Source organism: Anguilla anguilla, chromosome 10 (genome assembly GCF_013347855.1).
Source record: "Anguilla anguilla isolate fAngAng1 chromosome 10, fAngAng1.pri, whole genome shotgun sequence".
Taxonomy (NCBI): Eukaryota; Metazoa; Chordata; class Actinopteri; order Anguilliformes; family Anguillidae; genus Anguilla; species Anguilla anguilla.
The window spans coordinates 2,436,728-2,450,546 of NC_049210.1; the positions used below are offsets into that span (position 1 = coordinate 2,436,728).

At 50.6% G+C, this 13,819-nt stretch overlaps 1 protein-coding gene across 4 annotated transcripts in view; it reads right to left on the reverse strand.

Moving 5' to 3' along the window:
* LOC118206940 (N-acetylglucosamine-6-sulfatase-like) overlaps window positions 1-11,192 on the reverse strand; it is a 28,952-nt gene extending 17,760 nt beyond the window's left edge. Inside the window, exons 1-2 of one of the 4 annotated variants that reach the window (XM_035380128.1) lie at window positions 10,681-11,192; window positions 9,416-9,565 (exon numbers count right to left, since the gene is read on the reverse strand). In XM_035380128.1, the coding sequence (XP_035236019.1) occupies window positions 9,416-9,565; window positions 10,681-10,683 (153 nt within the window). In that variant the 5' untranslated portion in view covers window positions 10,684-11,192. Of the gene's footprint in view, window positions 1-9,415; window positions 9,778-10,680 lie in introns of all 4 variants that reach the window. The other 3 variants (XM_035380133.1, XM_035380132.1, XM_035380131.1) reach the window with 3 other exon arrangements.
* Between the last annotated feature and the right edge of the window lie 2,627 nt (window positions 11,193-13,819).

Consider the following 13,819-nt stretch of genomic DNA (forward strand, 5'->3'; position numbering starts at 1 on the left):
CTTCGGTCAATGGTCCACTGGAGATCTCCTTACGAAAGCCTCCAGACAGAACCTCCCAGACAGAACCCAAATAGAACCGGTAACATATAGAACCCTTTACAGAGGGCTGTACATACAACATGGTTCAGAGGCCAACTGAAAGGGTTTCCCAACAGGGAAAAACCAAGAACCTTTTCTTTGATGCAAACTAGAACACATCTGTTAAAAGATGTGTGCTGTGGTGGGTCTGTACTGGGTACTGTGTTGTGGTGGGTCTGTACTGGGTACTGTGCTGTGGTGGGTCTGTACTGGGTACGTTGTTGTGGTGAGTCTGTACTGGGCACTGTGTTGTGGTGGGTCTGTACTGGGTACTGTGTTGTGTGGGTCTGAAATGGCTGTTGTTGTTCGCGAATGTTTCCAGTTTTGCATTATTAATTCTTGAAGTTTACAGCTGACCTGCTCCTCACACTCCTGTATGGCCCTCTTGCTGAGGTAGTGTCTGCGTTTGTGTGTGCGTGTGTGTGTGCATGCATGCGTGCGGGCGTGTGCATGTGCGTGCGTGCATGCATGCGTGCGCGCGTGTGCATGTGCGCATGCATGCATGCGTGTGTGTGTGTGCATGTGGGCATGTGCGTTTCTGTGCATGCGTGTGTGTGTGTGTGTGTGGGAGTGAGTGTGGAAGGAACACTGATGAGGAAGACTTACGCAAAGTCATGGCAGAACTACCTGTTCTTCATCTTCATCCTGCAGGCCTACAGTAACTCTACTGACTCAATCACTGTGCTCTACAGCCCCATCACCACCTCTCTCAATGCACTCACTACTGCGAATGAGGAAAACTCATCTGCTTGTGTTACTGTTCATAGAAACAAAAACAAAAAAGTTTATACTTCGGTTTGTTCAATATATGCGCATATTAACTCAACTCTTCTCTACCTAAGGTTTTTTAAAAATAGGTTGCCAAATACTCTTGGCCTGTACTGCATACATATACATATATATATATATACACACACTCACATATACAGTATATATGCATACAATGAACTCCATAATGTTTGGGACAGAGACATAGCTCATCTTATATACACTCAGACATTGTTACATACAATGTTAATCCCTTCAGTAGTCTTTGAACACAACGTTCTCTAAAAAGGAACGACAAATCTGCAATTAAGCCACAGAATACGACTGACAGGGAAAATTATCATTTGCCCCTCAGGATGTCAGTCGATTCGCGAGTCTTAGCGTTCAGGTGGTGAACCCACGGAAACCCAGACGATTATAATAACGGGCGAGCAGAAGATTGGTGCTTCCGTGTTTATCTTTTCATTAAGTATTCATGGTCCTGTCGTCCCCGATCCCTCTCCGATCGCCTTCCGGGGTTTTTTTGTGTCTGTGAGTCTGCCGGAGTCTTCCTCACGAACTCTTCGCAGGAAATCACGAGCGAGAGATCACACGAGGCACAAAGGGTCTTTTTAGGCAGGATACGGGGACGGAGAACGAGGATGATGAGCTGCGTAGGGTTTTTTTTGGGGGGGGGGGGGGGCTCTAATCACAATGTTTGTAAATAGATGATTTTGTGTGAGGATGGAGACTGCTACCAAAGAGAGAGATGGGAAGAAATGGGTGGGGGGTGGGGGGGGGGGGGGTAGCTGGGGGTTTGACATGAACCAAGGTGTTCCCGAAGGAGGGGAACACTGAGAGGCAAGCACACCCCCCACAGCGCTTCACTGTAGGGAGCGGCTTTTTATTTAGGAACGAAAAAAGAAAAATAATTCTCCCCACCCCCAAAATGAGAGCAGAGGCGTATTAATCCAGACGACAGGGGAGGGGCCAGGGGTGTACACACAAATGCAAACACACACACACACACACACACACAAACACACGCATGCATCCACGCACACACATGCACACACACACACACAGGTCTACAACTGGACTTTCCAGAGCAATCAATCTACACTAATGCTATTCAAGTTCACAATGCCCATACCCACAATCCTTTGCTCACCTGTCCAAAGATCCATTGCCTATTAATAACAGGTAAATCATGGACTGAAGAACCGTACTAACACGCAGCCACACACACACACACCATCATACAGACTTACAAGCTCACACTCACACACACACAGCCACACACGGACACTATAAACATGAAATGAAATAAAATAAAATAAAAACTATGACGTGCCAAGCGGTTGGAAGTCAAACTACAGGAGAAAGAAAGCAAGAAACCAGAAGGAGAAAAATAAAAGAGAAGGAGGGGGGGAAGAAAAGAAAAGTCAGTGAACGAGTGACAGAAAAAAGAGGGGAGGGGGAGGGAAAGAGGGCGGGGATAGAGGAGAAGTCCCAGTGGAAAGATGTGTTTGCGCATTGTGTGCTCACTCATTCGCTTACTCACTCACTCGCTCCGCTCCCGCACTAGATTAAACCCGCTGAGAGGAGGATAACTAACTCTCTCCGTCTCCTCCCTCCCTCTCGCTCTCCCTCTCTCTCTCTCTCTGAGTTGTGGGCGAGCAAGCCACGCTGCCTCCCCACAGAACCCCTCAGAGCAGGTCAGACGGCGGAGGCTTCGCCCGGCAAACGGAGACAAGCGCCGAGGAAAGAAAGAAAGAACTGGAGAGGGAGTGAGTGAAAGAAAAGGAGGGAAGGCTTCCTGCGGGGGGAGAGCGACGTCAGGCTCCAAGACGTCTCCGCGCTCAGGAGAGGATCGGGGAAGATCGTCTCTCCCGGTTACACCAGCCACCCCCCTCCCCACCCCGGACCGCCTCAGACAGGGGGGGAGACGAGTCGGGACGGGACTGCCAGAGCAGCACACGGCCACCTGCAGGCAGAGGTGAGTACCCTTTCCCCAATCTCCTCACCTGGAGCAGAGGAACAGCTGCACCCCCTCCACCCACGCCCCAAAAATCCAGCACTCACCCCCCCCCCCCTCCACCACAGGGGGGCCCCAGCGCAGACCGCTCACTGCTTGTAGCCGGTAAGATCTGTGGCATTTAGTAGGTCAGGAGTGCGTTAAGATTGGACAACGGGGGGGGGTGGACGAGGGGGGTGTGCTGTAATCACTGGCAGTGTAAGAGAGCTGGAGAGGGGTGTAAATGTGTTTCGGGTGGCAGTGTGGGAGGTCTGCTCTGACCTCACATGTGGAGAGCACTGATGGGGGGGTCGGGGGGGTCGGAGGGGGGTGGTTGTGAGGGTCCCGGCTCACGGTTTGGTGTTGTATCATGCCCGGGCACACATCTCAGTGCTGACAGAAGCAGCTTAAGATAAGCCAATAACACCATATCTGCCTTTCACCGTTGTCATACCGACTGTTTGTGCTCGCTGGTCGAAAAGTGTGCAACAAAACTTTCTGCGAATTTCCCCCCCGCGTACTCTTTAACAACAATGACTGTCCAACAAGGTTTAAGAAGAAACAAAGTCACAGTTCAACCTGGTTTTGTTTTTCGGCTCTGGAATTCAAGTGCAAACTGCTTAAGATAAGAGCGTTCACCACTTGTTCTGGTAACTTGTGATGTGAGTATAAAATGAGAGTAGAAGAATGATTCATGAGGGAGAGATGAAGAGGACTATTATGGTGGAATCATGGAAAGAATAACATTCTAATGTGTCTGTGACACCATCAGTCCTTCACGTAGACAAATAATTGTGTCTCTATCACAGCTGATGACACAGAGAACAGTTCTCAGCGCCCAGAAGACAAAGAAACCTCAGAATTCAAAACCTGGAACCAGACAGTGTGACTGACCAGGAAGGCACCAGGGCTTTTCAGCCCATTTACTGGCTTTACTTCAGGCTTTTTTCGTGAACAAGCCAGGAGGAGACTCCTTCAGTTTAAATGGAACGGTCTTCTGTTGTAATGAACTTTCAAAATGGCTTTTGTTCAATGGAAATGTTTTAAATCTTTTAAACGCTTTCCTGTTTCTGGCCCTAACCCAACCTTGCCCAAGTCAGCCTCTTCTGAAATGACACTACCTGTCTGAAACCGTGATTAATTTAATACTTTTGTCATTATCATTATGTGTGTGTGTGTGCGTGTGCGCATTTTTCTTATATGCAAACGTAATTGGAATTTTCAGGGCTCGCTCAGACTCAGATTTTCTTATCTGAGGGTCCTTGAAGCTGCTTTCAGTGAAATGCAACAGCGAAATTAATTCCAAAATGAAGAGCGAAAACGGAAACGCAGACTTCAGGAAACAAACAGCGAGAGGCGTGATAACCTCGGGGACGCATGGAGCGGGGGGGGGGGGGGGGGGGGGGAGCCCGTGTCAGAGAGAGACATTCAGGACAGGGCAGGAGGCGGCGATGTGCGTGCGCTCCTTGTCGTGCGCGCGAGGTTCAGGAAATCATTTAGCGGAAGAGGTGGTGCAGTACCGTTTCAGAGCTGGGTGGAGCCGAGAGCCGTCGGCGGCGGGGTGGGTGGGGGGTGGGGGGGGGGCGGCGGGGGGGTGGGGGGTGGAGCTCCCACTGGGATAACAGTGTCTCGCGCGCTGTGATCATTACACCGGGAGAAATCCATCCCCAACTGCAGCAGGCGACTCCAGCCGAGGCCCTTTCCAACAGGGATTACTCCGACTAACTGTCACTATGCTGCACCTCGCCTACACGCCCACACCGCACACAGCAGTGAAAGTGCACCCATTCCTCTGTGGGGCAAAAAATTATTAATGGTAATGATAACAAAAATAAAGTGGACGTTGGCTGGAGCCCGTCGACTGACTGCGTGACTGAATGAACGAGTTCCTCATCATGCGAACGAGCAGCGGGTGTTTGTTGAAAGAGCAGCGGGTGTCTGTTGAAAGAGTAGCGGGTGTTTGTTGAAAGAGCAGCGGGTGTCTGTTGAAAGAGCAGCGGGTGGCTGTTGAAAGAGTAGCGGGTGTCTGTTGAAAGAGCAGCGGGTGTCTGTTGAAAGAGCAGCGGGTGTCTGTTGAAAGAGCAGCGGGTGTTTGTTGAAAGAGCAGCGGGTGTCTGTTGAAAGAGGAGCGGGTGTCTGTTGAAAGAGCAGCGGGTGTCTGTTGAAAGAGCAGCGGGTGGCTGTTGAAAGAGCAGCGGGTGGCTGTTGAAAGAGTAGCGGGTGTCTGTTGAAAGAGCAGCGGGTGTCTGTTGAAAGAGCAGCGGGTGTCTGTTGAAAGAGCAGCGGGTGTTTGTTGAAAGAGCAGCGGGTGTCTGTTGAAAGAGCAGCGGATGTCTGTTGAAAGAGCAGCGGGTGTTTGTGGGAAAGGCAGCGGGTGTCTGTTGAAAGAGCAGCGAGTGTCTGTTGAAAGAGCAGCGGGTGGCTGTTGAAAGAGCAGCGGGTGTCTGTTGAAAGAGCAGCGGGTGTCTGTTGAAAGAGCAGCGGGTGTCTGTTGAAAGAGCAGCGGGTGGCTGTTGAAAGAGCAGCGGGTGTCTGTTTAAAGAGCAGCGGGTGTCTGTTTAAAGAGCAGCGGGTGTCTGTTGAAAGAGCAGCGGGTGATTGTCGCAGGTCAGAGAGGAAGCAGGTCAGTAAGAGCCAATCGTCTCCTTGGCCCGCGGCTCCGCGTCGGCGAGGCGATCCCGGCGTCTCCCTGCACTAGTGCATTATGGGGTTTTAAGCACATTATGGGGCACTAAGAGGAGGGGCGTGAATAATGCATGCGATTATTTATGAGCGAAGCACATCTCATGGAGAGTGTGAGAGGGCTGGTGCCAGAGGAGGTACAGCCCATCCCGCCCCACCCCCACCTCACCCCCGTCCAACCCCCACCCTCCCCTTGTCACAGTGACTGCCATGTGGACATCCAGAACAGCACTCTGTGACCCAGACACCAACGGCTCACATACACCTGGCACCAATGCCACCAGCAAAAAACCACAGGTACAATCAGATTTATTCTGCGCCCCCCCCCCCCCGCCAACTCACTCCCACCTCCCCATTTCTCAACACTACCAGGTCCATTAAAACAGCAATCCAACCACACACCCCCCTCCCCCAAATTCACCGGCAAATTCACAAAATAAAACTTTTATTGTTTTGAGTGCAGTGCTTTAGCTCAGAAGTCGTTCACAGTACATTACACTAATGTAATAATGCAATTCTTTAATATTTAATAATGTTTTTTTGAATTCACTGTGCCCTGGTTATGCTTAATTGGTTAACTAAAAAGAAGGGCAGCATGAAAAATGTTTTTGAAAAACAGTTTTAAAAATTAGGCTGTTTAATTTCATGGACACAACACACACATTCTCCGACACCTTAAAAAAAGGCAATCCTCCACTGTGGAGCTCATGAATCTGGGGTCAGTAAAGAAGCAGACTGGTTTTCAAAAGAGTATCAAGACTTATGCCTGGGGAGAAAAAACCCATTTCACACAAATCTGCAGACTCTATTGCAGATGAAGTGGACACTGAATCTTTTAAGGGCCAGACAAGAGCCAAGATGTTTGCGAGTTGTGCAGTGAAACCTGTGGTGTGTTCGCTGGATTTAAACACATCACTAACTCTGGCACTGACCCACCACCGTAAGAAAATGAGCTCTATTTAACACGCTGAGTACAGACTGCGCTTGTTACTGTTTAAGCCTGAATAAAAACCACCGAAACTCCAAGCAGCTTCAATGGCACTTCTGTGCTGTGGGTTTATGTAACGACTCCCATTGGCTTTGACACTAACGACCCGGTATCATTGTGATTCGTTGCCCAGTCGTTTTGCTCACGCTCGCGTAAGTCACTCCTGACACGCCCGTCACAAAAACCCCGAGTGAACAGAACCGCAGGCAGAGGCTCGGACCCGGCGGTTGGTCCAGGCCGCGCGCGTAGCCCCGCGCAGATGGTACCGCTGGACCTGCTGCTCCAGATCGTTCCGCGTGTCAGACAGAGAGGGAGAGCGGCGGGAGGGGGGGGAGAGCCTGTACCCCCAGATGTTATTGGGGCACCCTGGAAAAACGGGGTGCCTTTGGACACGGGGTAGCTCTTTGAACCATGCGTGGGTCGTTGCCAGGGCAACCTTTCCTGTGTCACTGAGCACAGGGGGTTACTGGGAGAGGAGCAGTGAGTTCTTAAAATTAATTTTTACTTTTGTGCACGTTTGTAATGTATTTAGATGGAAGCATGGAGCAGAAGGGGTGGGTGTGGGGGTGTGTGTGTGGGCGTGGGGGGGGGTGGCTTGGGCTATTGAGTGGGAAGGGACTGTGGGCCTATTAAAGAATCATAATTGCGTATTTGGCCAGACCCCCACCGGGGTCCTAATGCGCCAGCATTCCGATGGCTAATTGTGAGTCTGGAGCCGTTTGGACTTGATGGAGGGAGGTTTCGCAGGGATGCAAGATGGCCGCTGTGGACCCTTCAGAGATGTAGAGTAACGGCAGTGAGACGCTCACTCAGAGCCTCTCCCTCAGACAGACCGCCATCAACAGACAGCACAATGTGTCAGGCGGCTACTTTGCAAAAGAAAAAATGAAAGCTCCGCTTCATCGCTGAAGAGCAACAGAGACTGATATCCAGGCCCAGAGGGAAGTGGTTTAAATATGACTGGTGTCAGAAACTCACCGCCTAACGGTACTGTGAGGAGATGGAGTGAGATAAAGGTGAAGGGACAAGTAGTGTGTGAGAGTGTGTGTTAGTGCGTGTGCATGTGTGTGTGCGCGGGTGTCTCTCCTGTTGAGTTTCGTGTTGTTTCCATTCTTCGCTGTCAGTCAGAAGCAGCACCTACCTGAACCCTTCGTAGCCCTCACCTGATTGCCCCCAGCCCCCCAGGATGTGTTTCCCCCCCCACCCCCCACCCAGTGCATCAGCCCTGACCTCTGACCCCAGTGGGTTTCCTGTCCAATCACACCTACCGTGACACTTCCACCTCATCAACACCCATTCCCCCCCCCCCCCCGCCCTCCCTCCCCATATGAAAGCCATGATTGGTACACAGTTTTCACACTGAGGTCATTCTGACCCATTTTTGTCTGATGACTGAATCGGTTCCTACGAGGGGGGGGGGGGGGGGGGCGGTGAAATCACCACGCAGGGCCAAATACCAGCCGTGGAAAGCGTTTTGCGCTGACGTCAAAGGCAGTATACACCAGACATCTCTCACTGCACAGGAGCAGGCTTGTGTGTCTTTTTTTTTTTTTTTTTTTGTTGCTAACCCACAGTTTGTCAATTTCCCACAGCAGGGCTTCCAAACTCTGCACCTGCAGATCTACCATCCTGTCGGTTTTCATTTCAACCCTCATTTGGCACACCTGATTCCGCTAATTAGCAGCTCAGTGACATCTCTAGCTGTTGAATGAGGCGTGCTTTGTTAGGATTGCAGTGGAAGCCCAGAGGAACGGTAGATCTCCAGGAACAGGGTTGGGCAACCCTGCTGTACAGAATTGCTGGGTCGTGGTTTGGGCTTGCTATAGGAACAGCACTAACCGACGCTGCCAGTCCTGGGCTTGGGTGCAGTATAATCATCAGAAACACATCATAATAGCAGCACGTCTCCATGGTGTGGACACCCAAGCCCAACCCTCCCCATGTCCACACCCCCCCTCCGCTACCCCAAACAATAAGACCACGGGGGTCACCGTTGTGTCCGGTCACCCATAATCCCCTCCTGTGGTGCACAGCACAGGGCAGGTTTAATTCTGCCACAGCCGGTCACCCCTGCTCACGCGGGCTAAGCCACCCGCAGATCTTTATCCTCTTAAGGAAGAGCTGGATGTGCACAAAGACACCGTCCGTGTCCTTCACAACAGCATCTAACGGTGCGCAATACCGTCGCTGCGCTCGCAACAGTAAGAACGACGGGACACGGGACCAAAGCCTCGCCGTGACCACGTCTGGTTACCAAAAGTTACCAAAACTATTACTCAGGGCGGACCACTGCGGTTTGAAAGGCGTCAGCCAAGACTTCCAGGAGATGATGTTGGGCTGAACGGCCTGTTCTCTTCATTATGTTGTGTTGTGTTATGTTATGTTATAAATGCGTGGAGACGTATTTTTGTATTCACAGCTGCAGGGTGAGGCAGCCGAGGAAACTCGGTGTGCAGATACAGAGAACCACCCCCCAGCTCAGCGGAGTTGTTCCGCTGGGACTTGTGTTCAGTCCATTAGCACAAGCCCTGCACCCCGCCCCCCCCCCCCCCACCCACCCACCCCCAAGAAGGGGGAGATAAACTCTCAAAGCTGAGTCACACACCTGTCCAGACAGAACAACCCCGACCACAACCCACAGGCCCTTAACAGCTCCACTGGGAGAGATGAGTCCATCGCGGTGTTCGAGTCGATTCCCACCGCGTCCTGCATATTTAACTACGCTGCGCAAGAGGAGACCAGCCGCTGTGCAGCACGGCCGTGGAAAACGTTAGCGTCTGGGGCTGTCGTTCGCTTCCGCTCGGTACAAAACCAAAAGAATTCATCTTAACAACCACGCTCACAAAATCACTTTGGGACACAGCTGTCGCTGTGCTCTTGCTGTCACACACTGATATTTTTACCTGCAATATCAGCCCGACTATGGCATCATCCGCACCGAGTCCTCTGTGCCGGATGTCCTTCTCCTGATCCCTCGTTCCCTCCCTCCGTCTCCCCAGTGCGAGAGGCTCCAGCTGCTGTTGTGCCAATGAATGGTTGCCATAGCGAAACGGCTATGAAAAAAAAGCCCCGTCAACTGACAGTTCGACAAGCTGGAGCTCCCCGCAATAGCGTGTGCAAGTCAGAGCTCTCTTCCTCCTCATCCCTCTCTTTTATTTCCCTCCATTTTCCATGATTTTCGTCACCTCTGACCCTGCCTGCTAATCTCTTTCAGCTTCAGTCCCTTTTTTTCATTCCTCCATGTCTTTCTTCCTAGCTTTCTGCCCTTCATCCAAAGAAAAAAAAAATACAGGTTAGCAACAGGTATTACCATCTTATCCCTCCCCCATCTCTCTCTCTTTCAATGAATTTCCCTTTCGGTTCAGTTCTGTGACTGATAGCAAAATAGCAGGAAACGGTCCAAACGTAAAGGAAAATGACCGTTATTTTTTCGGCGTCGTAAAATGGGTCTGCGGCCCACAGCCGCAGGGGTTCAGCGCGTTCTGAGATCACGTGAATCACTGCAATATCGACCGCCGGTATCGACCCAGTATCCTCCAGGCTGCCCCGTTCGCAGTCCCCTGGCGGGGTAGATCACCATCCGCATAGCTACCGGCGCACGGCGCCGTCTCACTACTGTCAATGGATGTAGATTTATTGACGGAAACTACGGCACAAACAGCCCAATATGATTTATTGACGGACGCGTCGCCCTGAAGCCACAAGCCTATAATCATAAACCCATCGCTTATAGAGTATATATACCACCGAACACAATCCCATAACTGCCCAAGGTTCCGAAGCAATACAAAATGCCATTAAGTCGCTGGTCAAAACGATTTTGTAACAAAATGTGAATTAAAGTACCAGAATAAATTCTCAGGACAGCTGTTGCTGCGTATGCGTATGTTCTCTTACGCGTCTGTAGTTGTGAAGAATACGAATATTTATATATGTTTATGTACGTGTCTTCATGTGTTTGTTTAATGGTGTGCGTGTGTGCCTTTCGTGTATGCCTCTACACAGGGCTGGAGGGAGACAATCAGGTGCTCAGGGTAAAATAGGGATGTCCCGCCCTTATTCAAATCTTTAAGATAGCCTAACTGTAAAAACTGCCAAATTTATCGCGTGACCCCCTATTTATGACTCAAGACGGGTCTAACGAATGAATAACGTTTCGCCTACTCACCATTTAAATGAAGACCATTGTTGCTTTAACAGCGAACTCCACAGTTATGTTGGGAGTAATTTATCTTGGTGCTCAGCTGCATTTTTGGCCAGTCCCTTCAGACGATCGTGTGACATTGTGGATCGCAGATTGTTGTTCGTAAATTTGAGTCGCGAAAAACTCTCACCAGATGCCACAGTTACGGGCACAGTTGACAATAAGCGACGGCCAACGCTGAGATTTGGGTAAAAACCGAAAACATTTTCATGGTAGATGTAGGCTACCACTGCTCTTTACGTTTTGAAGCTAGGCTAGCATCTATCTGCTGCACTCTAAGCTAAACTAGCTAAATTAGCGTTAGATTCTTGAGCAGTATCAGAACTTTTGGGAAATAGCCATGGTTTTGCCTACTTGTTCGGGCCTTGTATATTCAGCGCCACTGGACTTTTAACGTCCCGGTGATGATCGTTACCACCGTGTAACAGGAAATTAAATCGACCAGAAAATGATATGTTGTTGACAAAGCCATAGATTATTAAGACAGCAAGCTCATAATTTTTATCAAAACTCATCCATGGTGCGGCGCCCCTAGTGGTCTGGCGCCCGGGGAAATTTCCCAGTTTGCTCAGTGCTTCTGCAGGTGCTGGCTATGTATGCGCGTGCACATGTTTATGTGCGTGCGTCTGTGTGAAGTGTAACCGGCAACAGAACCAGACCCGCACTTCTGAAGCCAAAGGAGGGCCTGGCGGTGGCCTCGCTGCTGCCGCCAAAGCCGTTTTAATTAGAGCAGAATCCCACCGACCCTCTGCCCCCCCCCTGCCCCCCCCCCCCCCCCCAAACTCTCATTTTCAAGCTGGGGCACAGGATGGAGGCAGGAGCGCTTCATATGACTGACCCAGATCTTGGGTGTGGAGGGGAGGGGAGGGGGGGGATCTGGGTAGGCATGGGGGAGGGGGCTTGGAGGGTGTTTACAAAGAGTCTAATTTGAAACTCAGCTGGACGTCCATCTGCAAAAGCTGGGCAGATTTCTTGAAGGTCACTGCATGGAAGGGAAGGACAGTCCTTTCAGGGGGCGGAGCCTAAAAAAACCCCCTTATCTCCACAGGAGCTTAAGACAACAGAGCTTCATTCAGCCACAGTTTTAAAGGAGAGATCAAATCTTCACACGTAAGCTAAATCCTCATTTATCTGCAGCTTCATAAAGGAGAGGCAATTCGCAAGACTGTTTAAGACTGAGATGCATTGTGGGATACAGACCGGAGGTTGCTGCACAGATGTGCTTTCAGCTCTGGAGATTGGGGTGGCTTGGGGGGGGGGGGGTCATACATATTTACCACTCGCTCAGAACCCTACCATGCTGATCTGCACTCAGTGTCTCTTAACTTAAACAAATTGCAACCTGTAGCAATGCAGAGTAGTAGCATTAGCATAATACAACATCTACATCTTTTAATGAACCCACATGACAACAATAAAACAAAGAATACCCATTGACCTATGAAACGCTATTGAATTACTTGTGATTTATTTTTTACCCTTTTGAAAGAGATCATAGGATGTATGTGTGTGTGCGTGCGCGCATGTGTATGCATGATTTTGTATGTGTGTGTGCGTGTGTGCGTGTGTGTGCGTGTGTGCGTGCGTGTGTGTGCGTGTGTGTGCATGCAGCAGGGATGAAAATGAAACGGGCTTATGTTGATCTGTTGCAGTCACAGAGGTTATGATTTGCACATAAACGGGGGAGAGAGACAATGACATTCAGAGGGTGTACTGAGTGATTCCAGCCCGATTGGGTGTGAGTGTTTGGAAAGGTTTACCAACTGAGGAGACTGGAGAAGGTCACCATTTACTATACATGCACACACACACACACACACACACATACATGCACACACACACGCACATGCACACACACATGTACTAACACACACACACACACACACACACACACACAGAAATGCCACCCGCATTGCCCGGATCCCCCATCGTCCCCGTCTCTCTCGCTCTGTGCAGAGTAATCCTCCACATTCAGTGCACGGGCCTTATCTCCGCTCTCGCACGCGCTGGGCGTCCCAGTCTCGTCCTCCTCGCGTTGCTTCCAAATGGCTTTTACTTTTTCAGCAGAGAGACTCCAGCATCCAAAATCATATTTTTCAAGCTGTGTTCCTGGCGCAGGGCTGGATCAGAGTCACACGGACCGCGGGACCCCCCACAGAGGGTCCCCGCCCATTTTTTTCACGGAGGAAATTTGATGGAGCAAAAACCCGCGGGGGGTTTGATCTGCACAGCCTGCGATGGCAGTCTGATCCTCCACCATTCAGCGCCGCCGTTGTCATAATGAGGCCAAAGCAGTCATGTGACCCTGCAGACACGTCCCCCACTGGCGCCCGTGTTCAAATATTCAGCGAAAAGCTCAGCACGTTTTTCACATTATGCTCAGACACAGTGCCTTGAAATATGCGACCTTAATATGGAGAGATACTGCGCGTGTGTGCGTGTGCGTGTGTTTGTGTGTGTGCATGCGTGAGTGTGTGTGGGTGGTATTTGTGTGTGTGTGTGTGTAAAAGTGTGAGTGTGTTTGTGTGTGTGTGTGCGTGCGTGTGTGATTGTGTGTGTGTGTGTGTGTGTGTGTGTGTGCGCGTGTGTGAGTGTGTGTGTACTGCTCCTTAGTGAAAGTGCAGTGTGTGTGCAGGGAGGGGAAGTATAAAATGTAATAGTGTAAAGGGCTTGGGTACTGTGTGTTCACAAACCCTCACTGTCTCTCTCAGTAAGGCAGCGAAACAGATGCACGCCAGAGCAACAGGACCTCACTGACGTTTGCCCACTTTCCAAAGTACTAACAGGCCTCTGGCTACAGTCCCAGCATTCAATGCTCAACTACTTCACCAACCAAATAACCGCAACTGCTGTTTGAATCACACAGCATCCGCAGTGCTTGAGTCTCCATCCGGCCTCCCCGCTATGCTGCTAGACCTGGGAATACCCCGAAGAACACATTAGGCTCACACTGTGCATAATGAAGACTTCATGATGCTGGTAGTGCTAATGATGATGATGATGAAGATGACAACGTTGGCACGGTCGCTCATGCAGCCGGGGACAAACACAGAACGCGAGGCCTACGGGGGGAGACGGGGGGGGCAGGGAGGGACCGCCTCTC